The sequence below is a fragment of the Herpailurus yagouaroundi genome, unplaced genomic scaffold (genome assembly GCF_014898765.1).
Source record: "Herpailurus yagouaroundi ecotype Mexico unplaced genomic scaffold, PumYag 77, whole genome shotgun sequence".
Lineage (NCBI taxonomy): Eukaryota > Metazoa > Chordata > Mammalia > Carnivora > Felidae > Herpailurus > Herpailurus yagouaroundi.
This window is the reverse complement of record NW_024412388.1, coordinates 46,295,267-46,313,524: the sequence shown is the minus strand read 5'-3', so window position 1 is coordinate 46,313,524 and position 18,258 is coordinate 46,295,267. Positions and strand designations below refer to the sequence as shown.

The window sequence follows — 18,258 nt, the reverse complement described above, 5'->3', positions numbered from 1 at the left end:
ACGACCCCAGGCCAGGAACATCGGATGGTATTTGTAAAGTTCATCCTCTTGTTCCAGATTCCTAACTTTAAAGGTCTGCTTTTCCCATGTTGGTATTTCATTTAGAAAAGCACATTTCTGCACGCGCGCTCTGACCTTGAAGTAGCACGTTACAAGCTGAAGCCCAGAAGCCTCATGCTCCATTACGAACTCCTTCAGAGAGTCAAGCTGCTGCCCCTGGAGTACAGTTACGGGGAGTACAGAGATCTCTTCCGTGATTTCGGGACCCACTACATCACAGAGGCCGTGCTGGGGGGCATTTACGAATACACACTCATTATGAACAAAGAGGCCATGGAGAGAGCAGGTACGCTGCCCAGGGGACTATGGCTCTCCTGCCGGGGCACACACGAGCTCTGTGAGGTGGTGGGAGGAGAGTTACAGGCTTTGCTCCTAGTTCCCTTCTCCCTCCCTGGCTGTAGTGTCATTTGCAGATGTCTCCTTTTTATAACCTGTTAGTGGGTCCTCCTCCGCCCAGCCCTCTGTCTGGACAGTCCTCTTTTCTACAACTATTTCCTCTAGACAACAGCATCCATGTCTCATGGCATTAAATGTCTTCGATATGTGGAGAACTCCCAGTGTATGTTTCCCCCTGGATCTCTTCCCAGCACCCAAGAGCTCTCATCAGAATGTCCCCTTGACATCACCGTTTGGATGCCCAACAAACATCACGACCTTACCGTGTCCCGAAAGTCAGCTTTTGCTTTCCTTTGCCAAATTTGTGTCCTCCACAGTCATCCACATCTCAGAATGGTTTCACCATCCAACCAGTGGCTCAAGCCAAGAACCTAGGAGTCAACCTTGACTGTATTTTTTTCCTTCTCATTGATTAGCAAGTCCCCTCAGTAACTTTGAGGCAAAACCCAAGATTCTGCACAAGCTTTGACATGACGTCATTGCTGCTGATCTGTAAACCCCATTTTATTTTTTTTTATTTATTTTTTTTTAAATGGTATTTATTTTTTAATTTTTTTTTTTCAACGTTTATTTATTTTTGGGACAGAGAGAGACAGAGCATGAACGGGGGAGGGGCAGAGAGAGAGGGAGACACAGAATCGGAAACAGGCTCCAGGCTCCGAGCCATCAGCCCAGAGCCCGACGCGGGGCTCGAACTCCCGGACCGCGAGATCGTGACCTGGCTGAAGTCGGACGCTTAACCGACTGCGCCACCCAGGCGCCCCCGTAAACCCCATTTTAAGTAGCAGGATCGCAGATTGTTACCACAGCCGCCTAACCAACATCCAACTCCTGATGCCCCTTGGCAATCTCTTCTCCCTGTGGATGTAATTACAGGACTTACCACTTGTAACCATCTGCAGGCCTAAGGTGTGATTCCTGCTTCCCAGTCCAGGGGGTTCTGGCACTTGCCACGTTAGGTGACCTGCCCTGGGTCACACCGTTCACAGTGGAGGACCCAGGGCTTGGTTAGAAGGCCATTGCACTTGCAAGAGGACACATGGTCTGTCATGTATGTAAATTTATGCCGGCGTGGCTTCATTCTCACCAAGGCCAAGGATACCTTCCTCCATACCACTGGTTTCCAGAGCACTTTTCTTATTTCCTCAAACTGCTTCCTGCAAAAGGATTCTGTTATCAAGCAAACTGGGGAAACATATAATGGATCCCACTTGTAGCATCCCACGAGGCTACTGCCATAAAATGACCTGTCCACCTCCTCTGATACAACGCTGGTCACACTTACTTGACCACGGAAGCACATTTTCTTATAATACTTACTATTGCAGAAATTACAAGAGATGTTATCATGAAATTCATATTTCCAGGAACATGCTGGGAGGGAAAACGGATATACGCTTAACACCACCGGAGAACTCCGTAGTCAGGACTGGTCTCCTCTCCTTGCCTGGCCTCAATGTACCGCGGAAGGTGCTGACCAAGTCACATCCAAGTTTGAGCAAGCCCAGGAGGAGAGCTTGCCTTGGGGAGAATTAGGGAGAAACAAGTGGGGAATGAGGCAAAAACGAAGAAGAAATAAGAGAAATCGGCCCCTTCTCTTTGCCAGGTCCTAGACCAGACACTTTAAATATATCACCTCAATTAATTAATGAACTTGCCCTCTCTACTCCAGCAAAGATTAAAGAAGAGTGGGTCAGGGCAAGGAGGACACACTACAGCAAACTGTACTTACTGGATCGACCCCTAGAGGCTCAGAAAACAACTCTGAGCACTTCCACTCTCAGAGGGAGGGCAGCAAAGACCCTCAGAGCCTTTGAGGACCCTGAAAGGGGAAGGTTCTGTCGCCCTCTCATGAGGCCTCCACCCTGATGTCATGGCTGCCTGCGTTGTTGGTCATCAGGCTGGCCACCCGTTGATTTGAACCTGAGTCACGCGACATGACATCCAGGAAGGGCAAGGCTTCTGGAATCGATGACAGGAAAAGGTGACAGGGTGGATGACCTTTAGGTCATGGGCCTCTTTTCTTGCTTCCTTCAGATTACTCCCTTAAGGACGTCCAAGCCTGTGCCAAGAATGATTTCAAAATCGGTGCTGCCATCGAGGAGGTCTACGTCAGTCTGGGTGTGTCCGTGGGCACATGCCAGGGTATTCTGAGGGAAATAAAAGGTAAGCGGCAGGGGCATGTGAAATCTGTGCTCATTATCTTTCCCTTCTTAGCATCCCCCCCAAACCGAATCTTTCTTCAAGCTAAAGACTGGATATCCTAAGGAATTTCAATTAAAATCATAATTCACTCAATAAAAACTTACCTAGCTCCTACTATGTGCTGGGCATACAAAAGTGAATGAACTTGTGTTCCCACCCTCGTGGCGCTCACATGAGGTGGGCAAACAATCAAAGAAGCAATGGCACCAAAGCCAGTTTGGAGAATCAGGACCGGCTTCCTAAAGGAGGGCACGTTGGAATTGTCACTCAGGGAGTAAAGCGGCAAGGTTGTTTTTAAGGCAGGAAAAAAATGACAATGGAAATTTACTCTGGGGGCGAGGAGCAGGCCTGGCTGGAGGCCGGTGGAGAAGGCGGGGGAGGCAGGGGAAGAGGCTGGTCCTTCCGAGACAATGGGTGGGGTAGAGTCTGGAGAAGCAGGCAAAGCCATAAATCATGTAGCGGAGTCCGCACGGCAGGGGAGACCAGACTGGAGGGGGCAGGTATCAAAGCCAAGTGTCCGGGAGCAGGGAACCTGGAGGTCATTCCAGGGAGCTGGGAATCAACACAGCAAGTAGAGTAGGAAAGAGAGACCAATCAGCAGGGCCCCAGGCCCCGGCCTCTGCTGCACCTCAAAGAGCAGTCCCCACCGACTCCACTTTACTGAGCTTGCACCGGGGATCGTACGTGGAGAAAGAGTTCCAACACCTGAAGGAAAACAAAATAAAACAACGACAAAAATGAACTGCTGGCCTAGAACTCTTGACCTTGCACTCTTGACTGATGTGTGATTGATATTGTTTATTTGCTCATTTTGGTGGGGCTGGGTTGGAAGATAGGTCCCATAAGGGAGACATGCACAGAACACAGGTGCTCTTTAATTTTTTTTTTTTAAGTTTATTATTGAGAGACAGAGACAGAGCATGAGCAGGGGAGAGGCAGAGAGAGGGGCAGACATAGAATCTGAAGCAGGCTCCAGGTTTCGAGCTGTCAGCACAGAGCCTGACGCGGGGCTCGAACTCACCAACCATGATATCATGACCTGAGCTGAAGTCGGACACTTAACCGACTGAACCACCCCGGTGCCCCTAGGTACTCTTTAAAGAAGACTCATAGGGAGCACCTTGGTGGCTCAGTTGGTTAACGTCCGACTCTTGATTTGGACTCAGGTCATGATCTCATGGTTTGTGGGATCGAGCCCCACATTGGGCTCTGCATTGACAGCACAGAACCTGCATGGGACTCTCTCTCTCCCTCTCTCTCTGCTCCTCTCCCATGTGCACATTCTCTCACTCTCACTCTCTCTCTCTCTCTCTCTCTCTCTCACAAAAATAAATAAACTTAAAAAATAAAAAGGAGATTTGTAAAGTGATCCCTTGCACAGGTCACTAGATGGAATATTGGGCAGGACCCTCATCACTTGCCAACTCCTCCCTCCCTTTTGGAGATAACACCATCCTTGCTTCTGTGTTAAACACATCCTTCCTTTCTTAATAGTTTTACCACCAGGTGGATCACTAACCAATACGGCTCAGCGTTGCTTGTTTTTGAACTTTATATGGGTGGAATATACTCTTTTCAGTTCTGGGTGGTGGTGGTGTTTTCGTTCACTATCATGTGTGTATAACTACAGCTACTTGCCATTGCTGCCTAGTATTTTCATGTATGAATATAATACTTTGTCCGTTCCACTGTGGAATTTGAGTTATTTCCCGTTTCACGCAAGTGCAGTCGCTGCTGCTAGAGCATTCTTCTGTGCTTGTCTGGCACACGCATGCAACTATTTTGCAAGGAATGCACCCGGGAGTAGAATTGTTGGGTTGTAGACCATGTACTTTTTCTGGACTAGTGAATGCAAAGCTGTTTTCTAAAACGGTTGTACCGCTGTCCCCCTACCAGCAGTATACAAGAGTCCTTTCTATGGTGCACAGGGTTGCGGGCTCAAAGCTAAGTGGTCACTTGACACAGTTCTTTTGGCATGGGGTGAATGGACAAATTAGAATGGGAAGGACTCACTGATATGATTGAGGGCCTTCTGGGAAACTCTACATAGATCAAAACAATAATCATATTATAGTAGACGCTCTTTAGTGGGTATCTATCACACACAAAGCCCAGCTTTTACACATTTTCCCGCCTCTGTTATCCCATACAAAGAAGAGACATAGCTTAGAGCTTCAGCAAGGCTACCTGGATCAACCTTTTCACCCCTAGTGCCTGAGATTTCTTATCTGCAAAATGAGGATTATATAGTTCCTATTTCATTGTGAAGATTAAGTGAGTTAATACAACACTTAGATTACTGGCTGACACATTAATGATCCATAACCTATCTCCCTATCAACCTATTTACGTATCTATGACCTATCAATCTCTCCGTATATATGAATATCCATCAGGTATCTATCTTCCATAGACTCAGTGACTGGCGTTTATAGATGTCCCCTCCTTATCCTGCCCCCAACTTGTGTCCTATTTGATTGGGTGAGTTGCCTTTTGCCCTTTGCGTCGTGACTTCCTTGCTGGTGGGATTGCATCTTGTCTACTGGCACCTCCAGGATGAGCTTAGTGAGTATCATGGTGACTAGGTTGGGTTGCAGCAAATTCCAGGGTGCCGAAGTGGATCCCCTGACATGCCAGGTCTCTGTGTCGATTCCAGACAGAAACAAGAGAGACACCATGGTGGATGACTTGGTGGTCCTTGTGCGAGGAGGGGCAAGTGAGCACATCACCGCCCTGGCGTATAAGGAGCTGCCGACCGCGGACCTGATGCAGGAGTGGGGAGACGCCGTGCAGTACAACCCAGACATCATCAAAATTAAGGTATATCTGGGGAGCTGCTCTCTCCACCCTTTCCTCTATTCAGTAAACAGCTTATGAGGGGCTACTAGGAGCCAGGCTGGGGGATACAGAGCTCAAGAAGACCCACACCCTAATCTCAAGGCACACACATTATAGTAGATCATGTATCTGGAGTGGACCGATTACAAAATAACTGTTGGGCACCAGCTGCAGACCCCTGACTCCCTCCCACTCAGGCCCCCAAGTTGCTAAAGGAAATCAACCATCAGCTTCTAGTTCCAGCCTTCTTAAATTGATACTGTTTCCATTTGGTCAGAGACTCTCTCCAGGCATTATTTGCGTATTTTAACATTCATTCAACCAACAAATAGTTGCTAACTTCCTGCAGCGTGAGAGGAACTAAGCCGCTGGAGGAGAGGCAGAAAGATGCAAGTGTGAAACATACACTCTGTGCTAACCGGTAAGACCCGGGCAGCCATGACCGTCGTACAGGACAGGGTAATACTTCATGGTGATCAGTGACGTTTTGAGCACCGACTATATTCTTGACACTCTGCCAGGGTCTTTGGGCATGTTATTGCATCTAATCCTCAAACTGCGTGTGCTTACCTCCGTTTTGTGGCTGATGAAAATCGAGGTCACAGAGGGAGCATCCATCTGTGGCTGCGCAAGAGTCTCTGTTAGGTCTGGGCCCGAGACTTTGACCTCTTCCCTCCCCTCCAGACTTTCCTGTGGGTTTGGTGAATAAAAACTAATGATCCCAACCAACCGTCACCCACACAAGAGCAGTTTTGCAACCTTAAACTAAGAGGACGTTTGCCAGAACAGGACTGTCATACACATCAGCGGTAGTAGGTCCTTGCCTGTGGGGACCTCTGCACGGGGTCCGTGCTCCATCTCGGGCCATCCTCTCCTTGCTGTTGTCTGTACACTCACTGGTTGTTTGGCATCCACTCCACCCCACCCCCGGGACTTCGTCTTGCCGCCAAGGAGGGGTGACGAGGGACCGGAGCTCTTCACGTGATGCTCTGCAGCTCCCAATCCTGGCAGTTGCCCAGTGTCTTAATTTGTATGTCAAATGCATAGTTGCTGCAGAACAGAAGGCTGCCATTCAAATCCTGTCCTCTGCCGTTTTCAGTAGTGACACTTAGGGTACAGCTGCTGACACGCATCAAGGAGAATAAAGTCAGCTGTAGGTTGTACGCAGCTCCAGAGAACTCTGGGGTTGGCTGATGGTGTGGTGACATTGCTCGGAATCACGGATGCGCATGGGAGTGAACAGAGCTCAGGGGAAAATAGATCCCTGGTCTTTACTTGTCACTTACACCTTACCTGATTTTTTTTTTTTCCCCCAAAACCGAGAATTAATGGAGTTTTCCCTGGTCACCTACCTGAATGGGTTGGATGTGCCAGACCGGCCATTGGGAATGTCAAGTGTCAGGCATGTGATGTGATCTGGTGTGTGTGTGTGTGTGTGTGTGTGTGTGTGTGTGTGTGTGTGTGAAAAAGACAGAGAGAGGAAGGAGACAGGGAGGGCAGGCCAGCATGCTAAGCATCTCAGGCCTGAACACGGTCTTAGGCATGCAGCACTTTACCAAAGGCACAGAGGCCCAGCATGTGTGTGATGTAGTAGAAAGTATCACACTGTCAGGTGTGTGGGCTGAAAGGCAGAAAAGGTGAAGGAAGCAGAGATGTTTTCGGGAGCTGGGGAGGTGAGGTTACTGAAGACTTTTAAGCCCTTCCTTTTGTAAGTCCCTGCCGTGAGTTGGAAACGTATGTTCTGGACATCCCACTCTTCCATGCACTCTTTCCAGCAAGAGAAAACTGCAGATGCCTCCACGTTATCTCACAATAATTCTTCTCTGCAGAGTCAGCCCGCCAGGTAGTTAGAGCGGCGATTGTTTTCCAGGACGGCAGAAGCCACTAGACAGGCGATTCCTAGACAGAGTGTTGGCCAGGGGTCGCATGCATAAAGCATTCTTGAGGATCAAGACCTGAAACACGATTGGCATAGGAGCCAGGTGGGCGGGGAAGAAGAACACCGAAGAGCCCCCTCACACTGTTCACTGATAGACTTTCGACCCAGAGAAACGGCTCTTTGCCCAGAGTTAACAAATGGCCGTGGACACGGAAAGAGAACTCCAAACGCAAAAGATGGAAATTACCTTCAAGATTCAGAAGACAAGCCTACATCTAAAAGTGGAAAAATAGAAGTAAATTTTGGAATGCATTTGCCTTTTTATCGTAAGCTTTAAGCAAATGAGGAATTCAGGAAAGAAAAAAGAGATGCTGAGATATTAGACACTCATCAGATGAAAAAGGAAGTGGCTGACTACACGGAACCAAAGGCGCAATAGCAGAGGAAAGCCTACATTGGAAACTGTAAAGAACAGAATTGACACTGCAGAAAATTGAGTCAGTGATGTGGGAAGGCACCATAAAAACGTTCTCATAATGTAGCAGCGAAAGACAAAGAGATTAAAACAATGACGTAAAAGAAATATGATGGAAGAGAGTACAGAAGGAGAAATCTGAAACTCAAGGACTTCTTCCTGAGAAAGAGACAAGATTAAATTTGAAGATGGCATTCATCACGGACATAATAAGGGAAATGTCCCTGAGCTGATGACACAAAATGCAGAACTCATTGAAAAGTGGGCAAAAGTACTGAGAGCAAAACAATACAGAAACACATCCTATGATGTGATTTTTTTTTTTTAACTTTTAGAAACAACCCTATTCTAAAAAAAAAAATAAATAAAGGTGGTTCTGGTCTTAGAATTCTTTGCAACATGAAGTGCCTGAAGGCAGTGTAGTGACAATGTCATGAAGGAGAAGCTTGGGGCCCAGAGAAACGGTCGTTAATGGATAAAAAAATCCCAAAGACACTTTGCATTATTAAAGGAGTCACATAAAAATTGCCAGGTTTGGCAAATGGAAAATATAGCATGTCTAGTTAAATTTGGATTTCAGACGAATAATGGATAATTTCCTAATATAAGCATACCCCAAATATTGCATGGGACATACTGGTATGACCAAATTATTTGTTGTTTATCTGAAATTCAGCTGTAACTGGGGAGATTCTGTGTTGGACTGGCAAACCCAGTCACAAACTCAACCACTCGTGAGCATTTCTATAAGTAGCCAGGGTGGCTGGGTTGTCGTCTGAGGTCCAAGCTGATGGAGAAGCTACTATATAGAGCTCAGGCATTGCCCAGAGTAGAAGGAAAAGATATAGTTGTGAATGGTGTTCCCACAGAGGTCAGGAAGGCATTGGTTATGCTGCAGTGAAAAAACTTCCCAAATCTTAGGGACTGAGTACAACACAAGTTTATTTCTCAATCACACAACATGCCCAAAGTATATTGGGGAGGGGGCTTTTTGCATTGCCACTCAGGGATCCGGGTCACAGAGGCTTGATGTGGTCATATGCTCCGAAGATCACCGCTGCATTGGTAAGGGAAGGGGATATGTCCCTTCACTCTGTCCTGAAGGCTTCACCCTGGAAAGGACGCCCCCTCTGCTCTCTTTCCACTGTTCAAAACAAGTCATGGTGCAAACCTGCCCTTTAGAATGTCAGGGAATTGCAACCCTTCTATGTATCCAGAAAGAAAAGCAGCTGATCACTTGGTAAGCAGTGATAATCACACCTTTCTGAAGGTGTGACCACTGTACCTTTCTAAATCGCTGTACTCAAAGATTCTCTAGCAGCAAATTACTCTGACCAAGAGAAGGGTTAAAATACAGATGTTGTGGTAACATTGCCTGGTAAGATAATGTCAGACTCAAGCCATTGGAGCTCACCCCCCAAAATAAATTCTGGATGTCAAATAAGGAAACCATGAATGTAATTAAATGACAGGTAACACCCCCACAAGATAATTTTGCCACAAACAAAATCCTAAATGTATAAAGAATGATACAATTTCTAAGAAAGACACATTTCAAAGGAAATAGACAACTCTTAGCACTAAGATGATGAATAAATATGCAAAATGTTTAACTTTCCTAGGAATAAGAAATGAAAAAGTAACAACATGATATTTTTTTACCTATCAAATTGACAATGATTAAAAATCTATAATATTCAACAGGGCGCCTGGGTGGCTCAGTCGGTTGAGCATCCAACTCAGGTCATGATCCCCGGGTCATGTGATCAAGCCATGTGTAGGGCTCTGTGCTGAGAGTGGAGTCTGTTTGAGGTTCTCTCCCTCTCTCTCTCTCTCTCTTTCTCTCTCTCTCTCTCAAAAAAAAATTGTAATACTCAATATCACTGAGAGAAATGAGATGGGCACTTTCATAAAATGAGATAAGAATATAAGTTGAAACAACACTTTATATAACCATCTATACCTATGAAAAAATTTGTATCAAAGAATATTGAACAGCATGGGGAAATGCCTATAATATGCTATTAAGTGAGGCAAATGGAAAATAAAGCTGCACTTTTCTCATGCCACTGCTTTGGTGTAAATACCTGTCCACTTAACTATCCAAAAATATTCACTGAAAGGACACAAACCACAATGCTAACCGTTCGAATCCTTTTCGGCCACTTACTGACTGTGTGACTCTGGTCCATCTTTTTAACTTCTCTGTGCCACAGCTTTTTCATCTATCTGTAAAATGGGGATACAGAAGACTGTCTGCCTCAATAGGATTGTTGTAAAGATTAAATTAGAGAATGTATGTATTTAGTTCAGCACCGCATTACTGCTACCATTCCAGTAATTATTCGTTATCATTAAGAATGGTGATCACCAGGGTCCGTCACAAGGAAGGGCATGGAGTTTAATAAATAGCGAGGACCATCTCTTTGCAGCAGTAGGATAAATAAAAGGGCAAGTTCACAAGGGCAAGTGTGCGTAGGACCCAGTGGTCAATATGAGTAGTTAGGACTGTGTTTTGGGGGGAGAAATAAGGAAGAGAGATGGGGGAGAAAGGAAGAAGAGGAGAAAAGAGAGAAACGAACAAAAGAAGGGACAATCGTGCCGTATTAACTTAGAATTAAAAGGGAGCTATAGAGTCCTAGGAGTTGCTGCTCGGTTCCAAGGCAAACCCCAGTCTGCAAAATTTGGGGAATGCTGGTATAGGAATTGGAAAATGGGAATAATGAAGCCATTTTTATCAATAATTATCACGAGCTCGTAAGAAAAACAAAAGCTTTGGGTTAGAATCCTGGAAATACTATTTAATGAGCTCTCTGACTTTGTTCAGGTCACTTAACCTCATCTGAAAACGGGGCTGATAATTGCTACCTTGTGAGGACGGAGTGGGCTCACGTTTGTGAACCGTCAGCAAAGCTTCTAGAACACAACACATGGAGGAGGTTTATTCGGGTTCTGCCACTGACTTGCTTTCTGTCCTGGAGCGCATCTCCGTGCTGGTAGGAGAAGGCCTGGGGGGTTAAAGGCAGCCTTACAAGGTGCTCTGACAGGGAATACGGATTGTTGGAGGAGCTCATACTGGTATACAGCCAACCCCCCTTCCCTCCCCCACGTGCGGCCAGCAGGCTGGACGCTTCTGCAAACCGCCTCTGGATCAATTCATTGACCACAAAACGGTGAGACAATGGGACCACCGAGGGGCCTTGCTTTGCCCACTGGAGCGAAGGTCAGCATCAGACGCATTAAGAAATGGAAGCAATTTTCTTCCCACTGGAGGCTTCTATTAGGTATGATTGCCTGCATTCAGACCCTAAACTCTCCAGAGCTGGATTAGGGCAGGAACAGAGACAAAATCTGGAGAGGAGCCTGGCCCTGGAGCTGAAAGTAGGACCCAGAGGCTCCAAACATTTTTAACTACCTCTTTGCACTTCTTCCCAGGCTTTTCCTAGCCCACAGCCATCTGTGGCTTCCTCTGGTCGCACCCTGCCAGGTTCGCTGGTGACCAGCGGCTCGCTCTCTGTGGCTAGGTTTCTGTTTTCCGCCCCTCTCCTCCCAGCCAGCTGCCTTTGCCCTGATGAAGCCTCCCACCCCCTTTCGTTGACCATCCACTTTTATTAGCTGTTCTCACTAAGCTTGGGGCTAGACCCTAGACTCTAGACCCCAGACCTGAGCAGTATATAGTCCTGATCTCCAGCAACTTACCTTCTTAATTCAAGAAGGAAAAGAGATTTCAACACATAAAATAATAATAATAATAATAATAATAATAATGAATGACCACAGAGGAGCAAAGAGATGGAATTTGTGTTGGGAAAAGAGACTTTGTATCAGATGAGCACTGGACAGTATTCTCAGCACTTCATAGTGGGAAGATATTCTGTGAACTTGGGAGCTGGAGAAAGGCTTCGTGATGGTGGTTCTTGCATGACGTGAATGGTCCTTGCCAAGTTGGGATGGGGGAGCCATGTTGGGACGAAACTTCTAGAACAGTTTCAAAGAGCTGCTTGAAAGTTACCTCCTCTCCCCAACCACAGGCAGGTTAACCAGCTGCTCCTCTGCCCGCATTCCACATTTCCACCGTTTCCGGACCTGCTGTGCTGTAAGAATCTGTTACCGTGTCTCTATCTCTGGACTCCGAGTTTCTTGAGAGTGTGGATTTTATGTTACTCATTACTCATGCTTCATGCCTGGCACTTAGGAGGTATTCAGTAAGAGTTGACCTGATCTCAGATGAGTTTATCTGTGGATATTGGATAGGATGGTTCAAACAGAGGATGGGGCATCCATCCAGTTCCAGATGAATCCACCCGTCTCCGTGCACCAACCCCTTGCTCATTCCTGCAGACCCTTGCGTTATCCTTCTATTTGGTGAATATTTTCTGTTGAAATACATCCCTTCCCTCTCCCCAGGCAGAGCCTCTGTATGAACTGGTGACGGCCACAGACTTCGCCTACTCCAGCACAGTAAGGCAAAACATGAAGAGGGCCCTGGAGGAGTTTGAGAAGGAAGTCAGCTCTTGCCACTGTGCTCCTTGCCAAGGGAATGGAGTTCCTGTCCTGAAAGGTACCGTTTCCAGGCAGCTGGTGTCCCTGTGAAAGACGTTATCTGGAGGGGCTGGTGCTGGGGCCAGAACACATCATCAAATCCATATGCCCTCCAGAGTATCTCAAGAAGAGTTCTAGATCAATCCCTGGTCCTCTTCCTGAGGCCCCAGGGTCTGTCATGAAGTCCTCTTTGCTTTCTCAGGGGGACAAAAAGAGCCCCCTGGCCATTTGGAGCCTCGTAAAATGAGCTTCTCCATGTTGAACAGGCATTCAAGAGACCCAGAGCTACTGATGCTCGGGCCCCCACCTGGATCCTTGTGTGAGAATCTGGAGAAAGCTCCTCGTCGGGAAGGGTAAACCCTCTCCAGGTAGTTCTAATCTGCAGCCAGGGTGTGGCTCACAACTGCTGAAGTCTCCGCCTCCTTGGAGCACAATGAGGTGGGATTGGACAGAGGCCCCCCCGCCCCACCCCCCCACCCCCGCCCCTACTCAGGTGCAGCTCATGGGCAAATAGCACGATGTTCCTCTAAGGCAGAGCTCAGCCCGAGCTGCATGTGAGAATCACCCAGGGTGCTTTGCACAAACACAAAGCCCTGGGTCTCAGCCCGAACTAGTTAAAGTGAATCACTGGGGATCGGCCTTTGAAAAAGCCTACCAGATGATTGCACGATGGCATCAGGGCTGCGAAGCTGATCCACAGCTTAATCCGCTGGCAGACAGGATCCATGATTCCACCAGCTTACAAACCAGTGGGAAAGCTGGACTTTCCCGCTGAAGTGTACTGACCAGTAGGACAAGTGTTAGCCTGTTTCCCAAGAAGTCAGAGTGCAGGCAACTAGGTCATCTACCCTGGCCGCCGGAATGCCTTGGTTCCAGCCACAATGGACATGGCAGGTGGCAACATCACGCAACTGAAGTAGCAGGCCTAGGCTGTGCACATCCTGACCAACGCATGGTGAGAAGATGGGGGGATGGGGGAGCAGCAGCAAGGATGGGCCCCTTGAACTTGATTCCTAACTTCCGGGGCCATATCTGGGGCCACTGAAATCCGCAGGGCAAATTTGGGGTTGGCTGAGGCCTGGGATCTTGTGTTCCTGTCATGATGGCCAAGGAAGAGTCCAGTCCAGGATGAAGCCAAAAGAGGGTGTCAGGTGCAGTTGGGTCCAGCAGATCTGCACCCAGGGAGGGAGCCAGCTGGAGTTAGGGCAGAACCTCTGTGGACAGAGCCAGCTCAACCGGGCAGAGACAGGAGAAGACCTGTTCCCAACTGAGGTTGGGGAGTATGTGTCTAGCTTCTTGGACAGGGTGGATGGGAGCAACGGAGACATAAGTGAAAGCCTAAGGCTGGAAAGTTCTGCTGTCAGGACAGAGACATCGAAGTGGGGAGGAAGTCAGCAAGAAATGGGATCTGCCCATCAGCTCAACGTCGTGATCCAGGGTTGCTGATTCCCCTGGGGATCCAGGGTTGCTAGGTTCCCCTAGCCTTCATGTGAAATTTGGACCTAGAAACTGGAACCCACCTAAGGATGTGCACTAGTGTGAGAGAGAATACGAAGCCAGAGACAGGGTTGTTCATGGGCCTGACTTCTAAAGGATAATCCTGTGAAGGGACTCTGTGTGATCCAGATGTCACTCCAAGGTGACATGTTACGGATCAACTTAAGGAATAACTTCCAAAGGGCCAGAATTGGCCAAAGGTGGGACGAGACATCTGAGGACAGTGAGTTCCCAATCACTGGAGTGTTCCGGCGGAGGCTGGACAATTAGATGGCTCGGGGTGAAATTGAGCACCAGTGACCATTGGCTTCCGCGACCACTAATGTAGCTTCCAACACTGGAAACTCACACCGCTGGGTCAAACATGAGCTCACGAGTAATTCCCCTCAGCAACTCCGTATGGTTCCCGGTGACCGGCAGTAACCACCCTTCAGGAGCACAAGACCCTCAGGGAAGGAGTAGGTATTCTTAGCATGGAACCTTCTTATCTTAAACCCTTCAACTAAATGTTTCCCCTATTTTTTTTTTTAATTTTTTTTTCAACGTTTATTTATTTTTGGGACAGAGAGAGACAGAGCATGAACGGGGGAGGGGCAGAGAGAGAGGGAGACACAGAATCGGAAACAGGCTCCAGGCTCTGAGCCATCAGCCCAGAGCCCGACGCGGGGCTCAAACTCCCGGACCGCGAGATCGTGACCTGGCTGAAGTCGGACGCTCAACCGACTGCGCCACCCAGGCGCCCCAATGTTTCCCCTATTTTAACCTAATGGCAAAGTGATGTGGAGGGCTGAACTCCAGGAATTGTGTTTCACACTCTGTCTGCATTGTCTTTTCAGAATCCCGCTGTGAGTGCATCTGTCCTGTTGGATTCCAGGGCCCAGCCTGCGAGGTCACCTACGAGAAAAGTAAGGAATCTTGAGTCGGTTGGAAAAGGGAAATCTGGGCAGTTCTAGAGAATAATTGAAAAGGGCAAGAGCACAGGGGATGCTGGGTTGGGGGCCGGGTGCTGTGAAATTTGAGATCCATCCTGGCTCCTGACTTTATCTTTCATTATTTTCACACCTGAGAATGCTTCATGTTACAGGACTGTTAATGCACGGCATTTGCAAGTCATTTCTTTGAATCCTTCTGGAATGCTTACCTTTTTTCTTTCTTTTTTTTTTTTAACTGAACTTTTATTCAGTCCTCAAAATCCAGCAGGGATGCCCCTTCTTCTGTAAAAGTTCTAAGCCTCCACCCCTGACTAAATTTAGTTAACTCTTCCTATGTGTTCCTGTAGCACTTTGAACATATACCTAATATAGCTCTTAGCACATTATGTTTTGGGTTGTGTGTGTCTTTCTCCCCAGTGTGTGTGAGCAGAGATCATGTGCCATTTGTTTCTGAGTCCCCATGGCCCAGCCTAGCTGGTGCTCAGTGCTATGGCCTGAATTAACAAAGGAAAGACTAGACTCTCATTGGGATCCTTTCCAGCTCTCAAATTCTTTGGCCAGTTTATTACCTAAGAGTTCTGAATATGCCCCCACCCCTCACTCCTCCTTCCCTTTCCTCTCCTCTCTGTGGCTTTTGGATGATATCATGAAAAAAGGAAATGGCATGGGGCACCTGGGGTGGCTCAGTCGGTTAAGCGTCCGACTTCGGCTCAGGTCATGATCTCACAGTTTGTGGGTTTGAGCCCTGCGTTGGGCTCTGTGCTGACAGCTCAGAGCCTGGAGCCTGCTTCAGTTTCTGCGTCTCCCTCTCTCTCTCTCTCTGTCCCTTCCCTCCCTCCCCCCACCCCCCAAAAAAGAATAAAAATAAAAAACAAACAGGAAAACAACGAGGCACTGTACTACGTATCAGGCACCTTGATGAGTGCTTGGACTCAGCTTGTGCTTGAGTTTCATCAGTAACTGTGACCTTGAGCAATTTACTTGACCTCTTTGTGCCTCAGTCTCCTCATCCGTAAAATGGAGCTGGTGGTATTAACTACCTCCTAGAGCTGTCTTGAGTTTCTCATGAAACCTCAAAGCGCTTGGAATAACGCCTAACACATGTAAGAGCAAAATAAGTGTTGGTTGGTTTGTTTTAGAGCAAAATAAAGTGCATTTTACATAACACTAAATCTTTTTATCCTCACAACAACATGACAGAGTAGGTACCATCAATATCCTCATTTTACTGATGAAGAAACTAAGGTTCAGTGAGTCACTAACTTGACCAGAGGTCACACAGTAAGTGTAGGAGCCCAGGTTTGCACTATCCATTCTCCTCCCCAGTGAAATGCTCACCTCCCACCACCAGCACAAGCCCACACGGTCCTGTGCCCAGTGAGTGTGTAATCGCACAACCACAGGATTTCTCCTGGTTGGAGGAGACACTGGACACCTCCTGCTGTAGCCTTCTCGTTTCACCAGTGGGGCAGGCCCAGAGATACTAGGTGATGTCTGCAGAACTATACTGCCCATCAGAGGCTCGGCCAGACACCTGATGTATCATGGTGGATGGAATCGGTTACTTGTCAGTCTCATCAACAACCACAGAATCCTCATGGGAAAGGCAAATGTCAGGGAGGGGAGAGTACATTATTTGTTATTATTTCATATAACACGCAGTGCTTACGGTATATAACAGAGTTCCTGCTTCGTACTTTGACAACAAGTAAACTAGCCAGCATCCTATACCTGGGAGGTGACCCAGCTGGGAAGCACTCGTGCATTCATCCAAAGAATGTTTACTAAAGACCCCCTGGGTGCCAGCTTAGGTGCTAGGGTTCAGTGGCGAGCAAATCATACATAGATCCTGTCATCGTGGAGATTACTGTTTAGAGAGAAAGACCGACGTCATTTGAATTGTCCCAGAAATACATTTAAAGCTGTAATTGTCACTGCTATAAAATGCTCCAAGAGCTTAAAATATGATGGATTGGTGGGGAGCTAGAGGTCAGGGAAGGTTTCCCCGCAGAGATAATCCTTCAACTGAGATCTGATGGGCGAATAGGATTAACCAGATAAACAGAGGAGGGAAGAGTATACTGGGCCAGGGAAACAGCATCTACAAAAGCTCTGTGGTAGAAGGGAATATGGCGAGTACCACGGTTTGCAAAAAGGACAGCTGACTGGAGAGAGGAGATCTGAGCAGACTCACCAAGCCTTTTGGCTTATACACCCCACCCCCAACCCCAGATGGCACCAGGGTGTAACAAGGGTTGATTAACGTTTGATGACCTTCTTCCTTACAGATGTCCCCATTGATGGGAAATGGAATTGCTGGTCAGACTGGTCTCCGTGTTCTGGAGGACAGAAAACAAGACAAAGGCAGTGTAACCATCCACCTCCTCAGAATGGAGGCAGCCCCTGCGTGGGCCCTGCTTCAGAAACACTTAACTGTTAAGGAAGGAAAAGCTTCTAGCACCTACTACTGTGGGCTGCACACTGCGAGAGCTCTGAGCCCTTAGGAACTCAGGCCAGGTTACCTCATACCAGCTCCCAGCTGGGGCCATCCCAAGGGTAGAGGGCCGTGCCACTCAGAGCGTTTGAAATAAAGATGTTATTTGCAAAATGCACGTTGATTTGAACAAACAGCTCAACGTCAACTACATGTTGCTTAAGGGCTTAAGAATCTCGGTAATCCTCCCTTTGCTCATCTGTATAATTTTATCCCATTCACGCGTATTATCAGCCAGAAACTGTGTTAGCAGTTGTTCACACTGAAGTCCCACTGTGTGAGGGGCACATAGTAGGTACCCAATGATGAATCAGTGACTAGCTATTAAGTTTTTCCTCCCTTGAGGACTGCATGGTCTTATTCAGTGACAATAGCAGTGAATATGTATCGAATGATTACTGTGCCAGCCTCGGTGCTCAGTGTGTTAATTCATTCCATCCTCATGACAGCCCTATGAGGTGGATGCTGCGTTAGCCCTATTCAGCAGCTGCAGAACTGAAGCTTAGAACAGTTAAGTGGTTTGTCCAGGGTTGCACAGTCAGGAAGTGGCAAAGCTGGGCTACGAACCTGGGCACTTGGGCTCCGGAGGTTTAGACTCTTAACTGTGATGCTCCCTTGCTCTCCATACATGGGCATTTCTTGACAATGAATTTTTTTCCGAAATTAAATGTAGGAGAAAGTGGGGGGGGTGTGTGTGCGCGCGCATGTGCGTGCCTGTGTTATTGAGTCTCCACCCCCTGCATCCCGCGGAGAGTGGATCCTGGTTCCTCAGCTCCCTTTGATGCTGAGCAAAGGAGAGGCAAGGCTGTGCATGTCAGAAGCAGAGTTCCGGGGCGGAGCTGAATTGCTGTGACATGAGCAGGTGCCTAGAGAAGGCCCTGAGCTGGGAAATTGATAACTGAATGAGAGACAGACAGAGGAATGCAGGTAGGAGGTGGGG

The 18,258-nt window shown here is 47.6% G+C and overlaps 1 protein-coding gene across 2 annotated transcripts in view; it reads left to right on the top strand.

Moving 5' to 3' along the window:
* C8B (complement C8 beta chain) overlaps positions 1–18,258 on the top strand; it is a 54,304-nt gene that overhangs the window by 20,676 nt on the left and 15,370 nt on the right. Inside the window, exons 7-12 of one of the 2 annotated variants that reach the window (XM_040470376.1) lie at positions 106–346; positions 2,494–2,622; positions 5,318–5,481; positions 12,261–12,414; positions 14,729–14,797; positions 17,113–17,724. In XM_040470376.1, the coding sequence (XP_040326310.1) occupies positions 106–346; positions 2,494–2,622; positions 5,318–5,481; positions 12,261–12,414; positions 14,729–14,797; positions 17,113–17,264 (909 nt within the window). In that variant the 3' untranslated portion in view covers positions 17,265–17,724. Of the gene's footprint in view, positions 1–105; positions 347–2,493; positions 2,623–5,317; positions 5,482–12,260; positions 12,415–14,728; positions 14,798–17,112; positions 17,725–18,258 lie in introns of those variants that run through there. The other variant, XM_040470377.1, reaches the window with a different exon arrangement.